The following is a 15,312-nucleotide window of genomic DNA, read 5'->3' as shown; positions in this document are numbered from 1 at the left end:
GCTTTCCGCTATTCAAAGTTTCGTTATCTCATAGGAAACACTACCCTCTCCCCCTCCTTGCGTGTTGAAGCTCCTTTCTGCAGTCCTTGATGGTCGCGCATTTACTTTCTGTTTACAAGTCAACACTTTTGTGTTAAGTAGTTAGCGAATAGTGCACGCGGCACCGCAAACTAGAACTTGGATCACAATAAGCTGCACTCAATGGCTATCTTTAGCAGCATAAGCTGAAGTTAAAGCTGTATGCACGCAAGGGAGCAAACTGTGATTTGAGCTTGCGGACTGCATATCATGTGACCATAATACCGTATTTATTCGCGTATAACCCGCACCAAAATGTGAAAAAACGCGTTTAAAAAGTGGGGGTGCGGGTTATCTGCGAATTTTTTCCTTGGGAGGGAGGGGGGGGGGGTCGGCTTCACCGCAATGTGCGGCGGCCTCCCCGTGTAGTCCGCCATCCCCATCGTCATCGACGCTTGTCAAGCCGATGAAGGGCCAACGAAAGGCCAGCATTGTTGAGCCTCGCGTTAGGCGCTGTTTAGTGTACTTACCCCAGTTTGCACTGTTTGCCTGCTTTGTTTTGGCATCATGAGTGCGACTCGACGGCAGTGTTTCACAGCGAAAGAGAAGCTAAAGATTATAGCCGCTGCCGAAGAAATCGGCAACAGAGCTGCTGCAAGACAGCATGACGTCGACGAGTCGTGCATTCGCGACTGGAGGAAGAAAAAAGAGAGTCTCGAAGCAACGAACCGGAACAGGCGAGCGTTTCGGGGTCCGAAGACTGGCGCGTACCCCCACCTCGAGACGCAGCTTGCGAAGTTCATTGAGGAGCAGAGAAGTCGTGGCCACGCTGTTTCGACTGAGATGGCGCAAATGGAAGCCCTGAAGTTGGCCCGGGAATTGAACATTCCACGTGAGTTTCGTGCAAGCCGTGGATGGCTTCAGCGCTTCATGCGAAGACATGGATTTTCTATGCGGCGGCGAACAACCATGTGCCAGCGGCTTCCTGAAGCCTACGAGGAAAAGTTGTTGAACTTGCAACGATATGTGATCGCACTTCGGAAGGAGCACAGCTATTTGCTGTCTCAGGTGGGAAATGCTGATCAAACACCTGTGTACTTTGAGATGCCGATGGACACGACCATGGAAAAAAAGGGCTCCAAATCAGTCAGCGTGCTGACCGGCGGAAATGCCAAGCTGCGCTGCACAGTCATGCTATGCGCTTTGGCTGACGGCACGAAACTGCGCCCGTATGTCATTTTCAAACGCAAGACGCTACCTGGCATTCCACTGCCCCCAGGAATCGTGCGTGCGGAAGAAAATTCGTGGATGAACAGTGGCCTAGTCGGTGACTGGCTTCGAGTAATCTGGGAGCGAAGACCAGGTGCCTTGCTGGCACGCCGGTCGATGCTCGTACTAGATTCCTTCAGAGGCCACTGCACTGATGCGGTGAAGGCTCGCCTTGCCGAGACCAGCACCGACCTCGTCATAATACCTGGCGGCATGACGTCCATGCTACAGCCACTCGACGTGTGTCTGAACAAGCCGTTCAAGGCACACGTGAAGCGGCTGTATGCCCAGTGGATGGCCGACGGCATTTACGCCCTCACACCGACGGGACGCGTGCGAAGGCCTGATATTCCATTGCTGTGCCAGTGGATCGTGGATGCGTGGAAAGCGATACCGGCCGATTTGGTGCGCAAAAGCTTTAAAAATTGTGCGATCAGTAATAGTCTGGATGGTTCCGAGGACGACTACGTCTTTGAGAGTGGCGATGAAGCCTCGGATGGCAGTAGTGAGAGCGGCGACGATTAAGAATCGGATAACCAGTGACGTGGTGGCGGTCGTTTGAATAAATGTTCTGAAAACGAAATGATCACTGAGTGAGTTGCATCTTTCTAGCGCTCATTTTTTTTTTTTCAGGTAAACGTGCGGGTTATACGCGAGTTTTTTTTTTTTTTTTCCGCCGAGTTCAAAGTTAGGGGTGCGGGTTATACGCAGGGGCGGGTTATACGCGGGTAAATACGGTACGTAACTCGTTCCCACGGCGATTGCTCGGTCCACTTGAAGCGCTTCGGGATATGACAGAGTGATATTACTGTTGGGATTTTCTGCTCGGTCGCATTTGTTCCGTCGCTGTTGCCCATGCAAAGGCTGCACCGCCTGTGCTGTCATTCTGTGTGTGAATGCAAGCTGCAAAGTGGTCCGATTCATGTTACATGACATGTCACCGATTTGTCTGTGATCACGTCCATCGCGTGAATCCAGCTATCAGCATTGCCGAAGAGGAGGGAAACCTAGCTGCTGCCTGAAGATACGTCATGGTCGAGTCGTGTATACACGAATGGAGAGTGTCTTGCAAATAATTGAGCGTTGTCGTATGCAGTTATATCTGCATTTTTCCTTTGGGATGTTGTACTTGGGTGGGCAGGTAATGCACGGAAAAATACAACGGTTAAATTCCAGTGTACTTTAGGCCACAGTGTCTGACTAACCACTTTCAGGAGTATCGGCTGTTTTCAGCAGGCCACATTCAATGATACCAGCTTGCATTGCTTCAACCGCTTGGCTCACAAGTTCCTGTTTAATTATCCAAACCAGCAGGAGCCGATGTCTAGAAAATTCTGAACGGGTATGCTTGTTAGCATTATTATTAATCGCAACTTTACCAAGTGTTTTTATAGGGAAGGGCAATGAACCTGTAACAGTAACAAATTCATGGGTTCTCAAAGTGGGCACCACAGGCCTCGCCTCTGGGTTCCGCAAGCCACTGATAAACTTTCCCTGGTTCCACACACGGCAAGCTGCTAAGACGGCGAACCCAAAGTGCGCTCAATCCAAGGACCCTCCCATTACCAAAGCCCGAGTGTCAAAAAGCACATCACAGTGCATAATAGAAACGCATGAGCTGCGCAACAAATCTGCCAGCAGCTTGGAGCCACCCAGGCTCTGAAAACAGGCAGCGTGCCTAGGCATTTGCACTTGAGTCTCTGAGGCCATAACTTACTTCCACGTGCATTTCTCCCGTTTGCAGATAGCGTGTGCCGCTAGCATACATGCTGACGTATACGTCAGAGAAATAATAATATTAATAAAAAAAATGCATGGAGCAGCGCAACAGTTCATTCTAGTACGGTAGCTTGCAGAGCATGTAACGCTGCAATTGTGCGATGCAAAAGAGCAAAAACGGCCCTAGTGTCCAACCGAAACGAAGCTGCTGGGTCTGCATCACCGTAGTCATCAGCGGAAATCGTACGTGATATATGACTGACAGCAACGCCAGAACGCTTTGTGCCTAATTGTGCTTTAAATCCTTTATTCTTGCATTTATCACTGTGCATAACACCACGTTGGTGGCTGGCCGTGTGCCCTCATAACTGCTAGCCACGATCCATGATCGCGTTAATAGCCACCACGAGTTTTGTCCACAGCGCTTGCACCAAACAGTAGTTTCATTTTGACTCAGTGCGAAGCTGTCGAGGATGAAGAGCACCGGCTACGTTGTGATACACCAACGAGTTGTTGGCAACCAACTCATTTGCGAAAAATTAATTGCGATGCAAGCTCGGTAGTGAAAAGCGCGTCTCAGATGAAGACCCACAATGCGGCCACACTGAGAAGGAAGTTGCGAGGTTTTTGCCGCTACGAGAGCTAATCGGTTACAAGATGAGAATTGCAGCATCTGCACCGTTTTAGTGCAAAATAGAAACAGGATTTGCCGATTCATTCAGTAAATGAAAGCTTGTTGATATAGTAAGCATCTGTTTGTTTTCTACGACATTCGATTAATTTGGAGATGTTTTTCGGCCTCGTGAAATCCGAATCGACAAGGTTTTACTGTGCTGAAAGCAGAGTCAACACTAATTCAAGGAGCACTGAAATCTGTCATTCTTTCTCGGCATGCCTTGGGGAAGTTCCTCGGCACTTCATGGTGCTTAGCAGGGTCGCTGGGGCCAACATGCTTGACAACCCCTGGTCTACCTCACTGGATGGTCACTGCTAAAATTTTCTTCGATTTTGTCAACACTGCAGCAAGCTGGCATATGCCAAATGAAACCAGCGTACCTCAAGAATATACTGCTTTAACGACGCCACGTCGTCCAGATACTGTTGGTCTTTGTGGATGACCACCACCTCTCGTAGTGGGTACTGAAAAGTAAAAGGACAAAAGGAAGTGTGAGAACTGTTTGCATTGTGACCCCCCGCATTGTGAATAAAAAATGTGAGAAAGAAATATTTCCATTGGGAAAATTTCACATTAATCTTTTAACTGTCGAGCCCTTCTAGAAACACAAGGAACCTTAGCGTGGAAGCTTGGGCTTGTTGGTGATTCATTGGAAAAAGGACAGTGCAAAAAAGGACAAGGACACAAGAGAGCGACAAGCACACAGCGCTGCGTGCGTGTTGCTCTTGCGTGTCCTTGTCTTCTTTTTGCGCTGTGTCCTTTTTACAAGAGCCGTACAAGATTAGAGTCACACAGGTGGTAAATAAAATTTACGTGCCTTACAGGGCGTTCTACACATCAGAATAATATGCAACTGTTGTGCTAACGTGCCCCAGTGGCTATGGCATGTTGCTGCTGATGGATCTTGCTACGGCCACAGGTTTGATTCTTGGCTGCATTCTGACATAGTTGAAATATGAAAACATCCAAGCACTGCGCTTTCGGTGCATGCTACAGAGCCCTTGCTTACTCCGTCCTGCTTTCTTGTTTGTTGCATTGTTACGGTTGTTTTCATCTTACTGTCATATGTTTTCTTACTTCTAAAAATGTGCCAGCTGCTAGCGAGCATCTGTGTTGTTCTCCGTCTTCGTGTATTTCTTGGTGCACTTTCAATTTACCAGGAACTACAAGTGGGCATAATTAATCTGGAGCCCCTCACTACAATGCCTCTTAATGCCTACAGGTTGCCTTGAAGCATTAAATTGAATAATTCAATGAATGAATGAATCAATCAATCAATCAACTAAGAAAAGACTAATTAACAATTGCACGCTGAAAGATCTGCAAGAGAGTGGAGGTTTGTTTTAAGATGCCCTTAAAATAGTGCTGCTGAGACTGCGACTAAAGCACAAAAACTTTAAAAAAGAAAAAGAAAGAAAGAAAGAATGAAAGAGTCGGTCACCTTAAGAGGAAGTGTCTTGCGATCTCGGACAATGCGCCCTAGCTCAATCACAGTTTGCATCCGGCTGACACTTCGCTCCACCACCTCTTCAATGAGCTCATTCCTGCAGGTGTAAAAGCATAAACTAAATTGTGAATGGTGCCAGCATGTTGATCCAGAATTGCAAAAGGCTAAAACAAGTAGACTAAATGCAAAAAATAAATATGAATGAAGGAAAATCAAAGAAAAAGTTATCAGGAACATTAAATCCTTGCCTTGGCTCCGGCAACATGAGATAGTGTATGCTGCGTGCATCTTCCTTGGATGAGAGTTCAGAGAATAGGTGCCGCAAGTTCTGGTACATGAGCTCCGTCAGGAAAGGCGTGAAAGGGGCCTGCCAAGCAGAGAGGGAACACAGCACAAGCACCATGTAGCAATCGCATGACACACCCATACACACATGCACACCATTAAAATGAACGGATGTGTAAGAAGAACACAAAGTCACTTTAAAGATGTGAGATTATTCTTCCAGAACACTCTACATTTTTTATGCAACAAATCAAAACAAGATGTTCTTTCTGGTAAACATAAGTACAACAGCGCAAGTAATAGCTTTAGCTGACTGACCATGCATGCCTAGTCTCACAAAGCCCATTCGCATTTGGAAATTAGTTTCCTGGTAAACTGTCTTTGCTGACACCCTATGTGAACTTACTTGAGCTGTCCTGCATATACATGCCAGGCGATTCAGTAATGTGAGTGCCTGTCGGGTTCTGCATGCTAACAATCTCTCGTTGAATTAAATTTGGGTCTCGCTAGACTGTGAGAGGCAAGTCCTACGATAGCGAGACACAAGACTGAAATACGTTTCGAAAGTGTGCTCTAAATCTTGGGTGTGAAAGTGGTAACAACGCTGCTGACTAAAGTATAAGAAACTTACAGAGACACAAAAGCATCGTTTTTCAATAATGCTCTCTCGCTAGCCTCTCGGTATCATCCTTTTGCTATAATGCTCCCAGCAGTTGACATGAGCATGGTAGCCTATGGTGATTACCATTAGTCGGATCATGGTGTAGAGAACACTGCACAGAGTGTCGAGAGAATGCTTGCAGTCCTCCTTTCCACCTTCACCCTGCAAAAACAGCGATAGGTCAGGTGTGCCTCGCAAAAAACACTACACTGAAGTCTTAGTATAACATCTGTGTTTCGATACAAGCAGTGCCTGCTAACAATAAACAAATGAGAAATAAGACAACGCTTTAGTAGTAGGATATTTTTAATCGCTCTTTTGCATCTGTTTTGGCAGAAACAAAACTAAGCAAAGCCTGTAGAACTTGGAGCAATCAGTAGTATACATAGCCTACTGTTGCTTTTAACAACTCTTGAGCGGTGAGTTTTCCAATACTTCAACCTGACAAGGTAGTATGCTGTCACGCTAGTGACTGTATTAACGGAGACGAGGCACTTTAAGAAACTTTTTTTTATTTTTAAACAATTTGAAGCACGGAGTTTACAAATTAATAGCTCTGCATCAAGAACAGATATCGCGGTTCTGTAAACTGCGCCCATTAGATCATTCAAAGCAGACAAATTCGATAAGCGAATTTATATCTTACGTTAATTCGTTACGTTGTGTACAGGGGTTCTGCAAAATCTGTATTTCCATAGTACTAGATTTCTCGAGATTCATGTGTAACATATAAATTTTATCCGCTTTATATGTACTATTAGATGCAATTCAAAGAATAGTGATATCAATTTTCATTGCTGAGTTACCATAGTTGTAAATTTGACAGTTCTGTTTTCTCAAATTTTCTATTTTTGCGAATGTTTAGTAAGAAATTGACGACCTAAATCAAGAATTCAGAACCAACACACACTACATTTTAAGTTTTTCTTTTAAATGCAACAAAACTCGCCAAATTTGGTGCAGCGGTTGCCGAGAAAAACAAATTCCCCTTTTACATGCATTTAGATAGGTGCACCCGAGCTAAAGCTTCCTCTTAACTGCTAGTTGGTTGCTGCAATTTTTCAACATCAACATTGAGCTTCCAAACTGGAACAGGATGCTCATGGGGGCATGCAGGAATCGGATCACAAAAATCACCAAACAAATTTATTTTGGGCAATTACTCGTTTCACCATCTGCAATGCCTAATATAACCTGTATCGAAACGATTTAACTGAAAACACACTCCAAGCGGCCTAATAAAACAATTTTTTCAGCATGGACAACGAGAATTGACTTCTCAGTCTATAAACAAACCTCGATGCACAAATATTCCAATGTGACTGAATATTACAAGAATCAACACAACTACAGTCGACTCCCGATAATTCGAAGCCGCTTAATTGGAATTTTCGGTTAATTAGAAGTGAAGTGCTGGTCCCGTCAGTTTTGCATGTAATCCTATAGAAGAAATCGCTCGATAATTCGAAGTCCTCATCCAGTAATATTGTTTAATTGGAAGTTAATTTTCAGCCGGGATCCTCGAGGTGACCGTCATGCTTTGGTAGAATGTGCAATTTTTCACGGAGCTGATCGCGGAGGCCACGCGGGTGCCATAGGTGCACGCAGCGCTGCATACTGGCAGTAGCGAGATTGTGCGAGATTAGTCTTGCAGCGTGCGCAGCGTATGTCGAGGCGTGTGTTTTGGTCGAGCGCCTTTGTGCGGGAAGCTCGCAGGCTAGGTTGCTCCACGAGTGATTCGGAATTGACTGTACCTAGTCGCGCAGTCTATAGCCATGGCAAACCATGGCTCTTATCGCACGCTCGACCTGGCAACGAAAGTCGAGGTTTTGAAGGAAGTTGAGAAGGGAGGTGCTGCCAAACAAGACATAGCGCGGAAGTACGGGATCAAGCTGAACACGCTCTCTAACTACATCAAGAACAAGAGCACAATAATGGATGCATTTGAGAACGACAAGTTCAAGACTTCTCGAAAGCGAATGCGCACCGGCGCTTACCCAGAGTTGGAGAAGGCTCTGCTGGTTTGGATTAGGGAGGCCAGGAGCAACAAACTTCCTCTCAGCGGAGACGTTGCGATGAAAGCCCGAACGCTTGCAGCATTGTTGGGGATCGATGACTTCGTTTCGTAAGATGGATGGCTGACGCGCTTTAAAGATCGCCATGACCTGGTTTTCAAGAGCGTGTGTGGTGAAAAGGCGTCCGTTAACCAGGAAACATGCGCCACGTGGAAGGACGGAAAGCTGCGTGAATATCTCGCCGAATACAGACCGGAAGACATCTTCAATGCAGATGAGACTGCACTCTTCTATCGGCTTCTACCAGAGAAGACCCTGACATTCATGGACGACGACTGTGCTGGGGGCAAACGCAGCAAGGAGAGAGTGTCGGTGCTGATCGCGGCAAACATGACTGGCACGGAACGATGTCGGTTACTTGTGATCGGGAAAGCCGCGAAGCCGAGATGTTTCAAAGGCGTGAAGACGCTGCCTGTGGACTATGAGGCGAACAAAAAAGCGTGGATGACGGCCGAAATCTTCAAGAGCTGGATAAGCAAATTGGACCGCAAGTTTGCTGCTTCAAACCGCAAGGTGTTGTTCCTTGTCGATCACTGCAGTGCTCATGTGAATGTGCCAGCCTTGAGTGCAATACGCCTCGCATTTTTGCCTGCAAACACAACGGCTGTTTTGCAGCCAATAGACCAAGGCATCATCAAGAATGTTAAAGTCCTGTACAGGCGGCACCTCCTCGAGCGCATGATTTTGTGTATGGATAGCTCCACAAAGTACGAGGTGAGCCTGCTTAGTGCCATCCACATGTTGGCGCGAGCATAGGATCGTGTGAAGCAAGAAACAATTGCAAACTGCTTCAGGTCTTGCGGTTTTGTGGCAGCTTCTTCGGAGGATGCCTCTGAAATTTCAGCGGAGGAAGCGTCAACAAGCGAGCTTGACGGCACTGATTTTGGTGATGCTCTCGGGGACGTCAATTTTGAAGATTACGTCGCCGTAGACAAGGCGGTCGAAACGTGCGGTGCGCTGACGGATAGCGAAATTGTAGAGATTATTCGGCCCCAGGAAGCGACCCAGGAAAGCGACGATGACGTTGAAGGCGAGCCGCAACCTAAGGCTGCCGATGTAGCTGCGGGCCTTGCTCTTGCGGAGCGCTTCTTTGCCGCTGAAGGTAACGCGGAAGAAGCGTTCCGCCACATCTACAGCCTGCAGAATTTGCTTTCAGCAGCGCGATTCGGCAAGAAGAAGCAAAGCAAGATGACCGACTATTTTTCTTAGAGAAAATACTCGATTTCGCCACAAATAAAGTGCTGTTTTTTGTGTTTGGTGCTTAATTGGAAGTTCGTTTAATTCGAAGTTTTTTGCGGTCCACGTGAACTTCGTATTAACCGGAGTCGACTGTACACCCATTTTGCATAAGGCATATGGTGTAAGATCGTCCGTTTCCCAAATGAAGACATACAATACAGGAGATTTGGGATATAAAGTCACTGTTTAGAGCTGGACAGCTGTTTAACTTTTTAAAGCAAAGCTTTTTGCCTCTTCCTTCGACTTTTCTGCTGCTGCTGCTGTCTTGCACGCTGCGTCAGGGGTGGTTCAGACCATAAATATACGTGGCAGCAGTGTGGAAGAGAGGGAAGTGGACGCGAGAAAGTTGTTTGGTCCTTTCCATCCCGTTGCATGTGCATAATGCCCTCTGGAGCTTCCTGGGTATTACCACGTTAGCCTCTTAACAACTGTAATCATCCCTGAACCCCCTCAAAAATTACATTACATTATTACATTACATTACATTACATTATTACATTACATTACATTACATTACATTACATTACATTACATTACAAAAATTACATTACAGAAACTGCAGCGCTAACCTTTCTACTAAAGAGTAAGTCCAGAGGTGAGGTGGATAAAATGGTTGAGAGGAGGGGGAGAGGAGGCACATAATGGGTAGAACCTATGCAGTCACGAAACGATTGAATAACAGTCTTGCCACTCTCACAGTTCCCATATCGCAGGAGAGGGAAAAGATGACATAAGAATGCAAGGGAACGCTAGTGCTATAGACATCACAGTGGCTGCGGTACGGTAGGGTATGTTTCTGCTATTGCTGAAAAATAAACTCCATGCAAATATGTCAAGCGGACAGCTGACACAGGGAATGCTGACGCAAATCCGCATTAAAGCACCATAGGGTCTAGGTGACACTACGAAAGGAGTTGCACATCAAATCGACCCTTCTGTGTCCACCGCAGTAGCTAGGCGGCTATGGCATTCCTCGAGTTAGCGGGTTCAATCCCGACCATGGCAGCTGCATTTTCATGGGAGTGAAATACAAGTGCTAGTGCACTTAGAATTAGGTGCACAACAAAGAACACCAGGGTGTCAAAATTAATCAAGTCCGCCACTACAGTGCGCACCTCATAATCCAATCATGGAATTGGCCCATGCAGCCCAATCATTCAATTAAAGTTAAACACCTCTGCCATGATGGGACGTGCCATGTGAGGCAATGATAAAGCTCAACCCTCTCGGAGATTATGAACAATGGCGCACAACAACGCCTCAAGCCATCCGGACATGCTCGGTAATTCAGATAGCTTTGCGGCACCGCCAATGGCCCCATAGACTCAGTGTTCGTTAACGACTGATATTTTGGACAGCCGCCAGCTCTGCATTCGATTATTTGGACTCCGTCCGTGGCTGTAGCGTACGCAGACTTTGCCGCCATTATCTCCTCTGGCAACATCTACAAGGAATCAAGTATGGCCTCAGAGATACGAGACATCAAGTGTGGCCTTGGAGATTACATGCTAAATGGTAATCCCCGAGGCATTGCGTTGGCTGCAGCATTCCGCCTCAGAGATTAAACTGCAAATGCCAATCTCGGAGGCGTTGGCTGAATTGTGAGGTCACATCAACATTGCAATCATCACACCCATTCCGGCACCACTGCGCATGGTCCGCTTTAGTTCGTCGAATATTTTCAATGCAGATGAGACCGCATGTTTTTATCAACTCCTTCCAGACCGGACGATGTACTTCAAAGGGCAGCAGTGTAAAGGAGGGAAGAAATCGCATCTTCACGTGACGAGTCCTGCTCTGCTGCAATGCAACAGGCTCAAAGAAAATTAAACCGCTCGTCATTGGCAAGTACGTGAAGCCTCGCTGCATGAAAAACGTCATGTCGTTACCGTACGACTACCGCGCCAACAAACGAGCCCTGGACGACCAGAGAACTCTCTTCCGAGTGGCTCATCAAATTTGATGACCAAATGAGGAGGGATGACTGAAGAAGCCTACTGGCTGTCGACAACTGCTCTGCTCACATTGTGAATGTTTCTTTGCTTTTTTGTGTTTTTTTAAATTCGAGGGTTAATGCCTCAGGGCATACAGGGGTATGGGATGCTGGTGAATAAGGATGATTAAATGAATGAAAAAAGATTTGCGGATCTAATAAAATCCAGGAGGGATAGATAATGTGGTCCCTGTGCACAAGCAGTGATTAGCAGCTAGGATTATGCAGCAAAAGTCCTGCTGCTGCAAGGTGCCGAAGCCCCGTCGGTTTCAATGCAGGGCAAATCCACAGCAGGTGGTGTATGCTCGCTTGATGCATGTTCGCTTGGAGTTTCTGCCACCATACAATACATCCTTGCTGCAAACCCTAGACCAGGGCATTATAAAGAGTGTGAGAGCAGAATTTCGTAAGCGCCTTGTGCAGCGGTTGATTATCAACCTCTGCCTAAAGCAGCCAACTGCAATCAATATTCGTCAGGGAGCGGAAATGCTCACAGTAGCTTGGTGGAACTTGAAGGCGTCCACCATAAGCAACTCCTGGCGAAAAGCAGGGTTTGCCAAAGTGCCTGTGCAGCTTGAAGATGACCTGAAGGCGACCGACAACAACCCAGGAGACCTGTGGATCGAGGCTGCAGAACTGCTGCCCACCGTCTCTTCCTTTGACGACTACGTGGAGAGTGACAGCGCAGCACTAATGGCGGCGGACCTGATAACTGAAGAGATTGTTAACTGCACTCGCGACATCTCCAGTGACGATGACGACCCGAAGGAAGACTGTGGGTGACCAAACACAGAAGATGAGATCGTGTCAAGCATTGATGTTTTAGTGCACATGAACAAAGTCCGCACTTCCATCACTCGGTGCAATGACGTAACCAATGAGGTATTGCGCAAAGCGGAAGATGTAGACACATTCCTAATCGGTTGTGTATGCTGCATGCACCAGAAGAAAATCCCCGATTTTTTTAGATAAAGCAGCTTTGAAGTGAGTGAAACATTTTTATTTGAGAGTATGCTTCTCTGCACACATGCCTACTGCAAAGGTACATCATTTTCATTCCTAGATTTGTCCACTGGCTTATAACCGCAAGTTTTTCATTACAACAATATTTCAAAATAACAAACAAACATCGGTGATCCCGCGTGATTCATTATATAGAGATATGACTGCAACTTAACACAAGACACTGAGATACATCAGGCAACTCTGATTTGAGTTTCGTGCTCTCGTGAAGAGGTGGTTTAACAAACATGAAATCAAAACTGAGCATAACTTTAAAAAATATGTAAATAACCACATCAAATAAAAACACCAAACAGTTTCGAATACACAAAGGCAGAATACCAGCCAGAACATCCAAAACTGATTAAAAAGGAAGGAGCTGAAGACGTACCTTGAGCCGTTTACGATTCATCCGGACGTACCAGTTGGTCAAGTGGTCGACAAACTTGACCAGGCGCGGCACAACAGTGTAGAGGCGATACTCTAAAAAAGATTAGGAAAAAAAAATAAGGAAGAAAGAAACAAAGCAAGAAATGTGCTTACTTGTAGTCACAGTAAACATTAGATTGAGTATATTGTCACGTGGTGGTGACGTTGAAGAACACAGTAGCAATACTGTGAAAGACAAAACTAACTTTTATTGGGCGAACCTGTGCCCACAAAAACAGACACTTATAGCACAACGATAGCGGCGAATACGGTCGGCGATCGTCGAGAATCTGATCAGCGGGTCCAGCGCGTCGGCTTTTATACAGCAGTCATCGAATGTTCCAGACTAATCGTTGGGACCTGCGTGCCTTCCACAAAGTTCCACACCATTCGCATCACGCGATGAAATCAGATAACACATGGTTTGGCGACAACAGACAGTGGATAGAAGCATCGATAACTTTCCAGAAACTTCGGATACATGCAGGCGCGTCCCGCGCTGTGCGATAACATTTGTTAAGCGACGAAACGTGGTCGCCCGATAAAGATAAGTACACATGTCAATATACCACGTTTATTCGAATCTAGGCAGAGTTTTTTTCAAATACAGTTGAACCCACTTATAAAAATATTCAAATGCCATGAAAATTCCATTGTTATAACTGATAATTGTTATAAACTGGCTGCATAAAAAAATCAAAATGGGCGGGGTGGATGGCAGAGCCGATGTTAGAAAACTATAATGGCGGAGAGGCCCAGTGCCCCTTCCCACCACCTTCCTCCATCTGGCTGCTGATTGTGCTCACTCACTTAACTGTTTCCTGCCGCTCTGATCGCGTGTAACAAGCCGTGGCTGTCCGCGTTAAAGAATGGCGCTGCTATAACTTCAAAGAGGGGTCACGGGTGGCAAGCGATTATGCAAGCACCGCTGAGGCAGCGCTTTGATGGCCCCGTAAGGGGCTTTTTAAGAAATGCGAGGAGATTGCCATGGCAGCCTGTCAGCTTGAGAAATCCAGACGAAACACTTAGACGACATCGCTACAAGCGTCTCGCCACCACATACGTCACACTAGATTGCACAAGAAAACCCTATGTTAGTCAGCCTAGCATGGTTTACACGAAGCTTGCTGACATCCTTCTCCAGTGCAGCGGAAGGTTCCTTGCAAAAACGAAGCCCTGGAGGGACTGAATCATCTGCCGGGCCTCCTGTGAGGACAACATTGAGGCAGCCTGCCCTACCGTGTCATTGATGTTGTCGCCGCTATCTGATGCAAGCACGTTTGCGATGATCGCGTCATCGGTTAGAAGCACTTAGTTTCCAAAGCAATTAATTTCCAAGGCACTTAGTTTCCAAGGCACTTAGTTTCCAAATCCATAGGTGTGCACTTTCTTTTCACCTGCAACGCCGATTATCAGCGGGCGGATCAGCCATCTTCCATTTCCGCGGCAAGTCAAAAGGGGCTGAGAAACCAGGTGGCCATGAACGATTCAGACGCAACCAACAAAGATGAACACGAGCGATTAAGCTGTTTGCAGAACTGCACTGAATGAAGAGCCAGCGAGCAAGATGCGAGCAGCACAGTTGGCGCGGTGCATTTGTGTGTCGGAGGGTGGCACAGCGTAGAGCTATGGGCGCAGCCCATTCGTGTTCGGAGTGGTGGAAGGGCTGCGAGAGAGGCACGCAGAGAAGGCTGCAAAATGAGCGCGCGCAGCTGTTGGAGCAGCGGGCCATCGTGCAGCGGCTCGAATTTCTCATTTATTTTTTTCTTTTCAAGGATTTCGCATTTCATTACCTTTCAGCTCAGACACCCAGCAGCCAGACTTCGTCGTTATAACCAATAATATGGCATCGGGGCATTGTAGTAAGCAGGTTATTTCACCATGCGAAGCATACAAAAGTTGATGGTGCAGCAGCTTCTCATTGTTATAACCGATATACTGCTAAAACCGGTATCGCTATAAGTGGGTTCGACTGTAATCATATGCCAAACTCTAGGGTCGGCTCTAATTTGAGGATTTTAAGAAATGTGCTGGGTCGTTATTTAATATGATAAATACAGTGCATAGCTTGCACCATCTAGAAAATTCAGTATCACAGCCGCTATTAGCCGTGCCAGTAGCCAACTGAAGTACATGAGCGACGTCACTATTCTGATCCCTGTCGTAGAGGCGTGTGGCGTGGCCCATAGCATGGCGTTATCATAATGACACCAAACAGGCGACACCACTATCGTGCCGCTTTCAAACGAAAAGTTGTGCTAGCCGTAGAGGCATTGTCAAACGTTCAAGCCAGGCAGGACTTCAGCTTCGATGAGAAAAATGTGCGTTGCTGGAGGGGGCAACGGGGGATGCTTTTTGCGTGTGCCACAATGAGGAGATGACAGCGATAAGGAAAATAAGCGCAGGATAACAGAGGAGCTGTTCACTGAGATCGTGCCACGTTTCGATGCAGTGAACCGTGCCGCACTGTCTGCGCATGCATGGGAGCATGGAGGTGAG

At 46.6% G+C, this 15,312-nt stretch overlaps 1 protein-coding gene across 3 annotated transcripts in view; it reads right to left on the bottom strand.

Annotated features, from left to right (window-relative positions):
• Nucleotides 1-15,312, bottom strand: part of IleRS (Isoleucyl-tRNA synthetase) — a 63,836-nt gene that overhangs the window by 17,112 nt on the left and 31,412 nt on the right. For all 3 annotated transcript variants that reach the window (XM_075696800.1, XM_075696802.1, XM_075696801.1), the window contains exons 20-24: nt 12,776-12,867; nt 6,160-6,237; nt 5,378-5,496; nt 5,124-5,226; nt 4,063-4,146 (exon numbers count right to left, since the gene is read on the bottom strand). In XM_075696800.1, coding sequence (XP_075552915.1) covers nt 4,063-4,146; nt 5,124-5,226; nt 5,378-5,496; nt 6,160-6,237; nt 12,776-12,867 — 476 coding nt within the window. The remainder of the gene's footprint in view (nt 1-4,062; nt 4,147-5,123; nt 5,227-5,377; nt 5,497-6,159; nt 6,238-12,775; nt 12,868-15,312) is intronic.

This window comes from Dermacentor variabilis, chromosome 6, assembly GCF_050947875.1.
Source record: "Dermacentor variabilis isolate Ectoservices chromosome 6, ASM5094787v1, whole genome shotgun sequence".
In the NCBI taxonomy this organism is placed as follows: Eukaryota; Metazoa; Arthropoda; class Arachnida; order Ixodida; family Ixodidae; genus Dermacentor; species Dermacentor variabilis.
The sequence above is the reverse complement of the archived record's forward strand: the minus strand, read 5'-3'. Positions and strand labels throughout refer to the sequence as shown.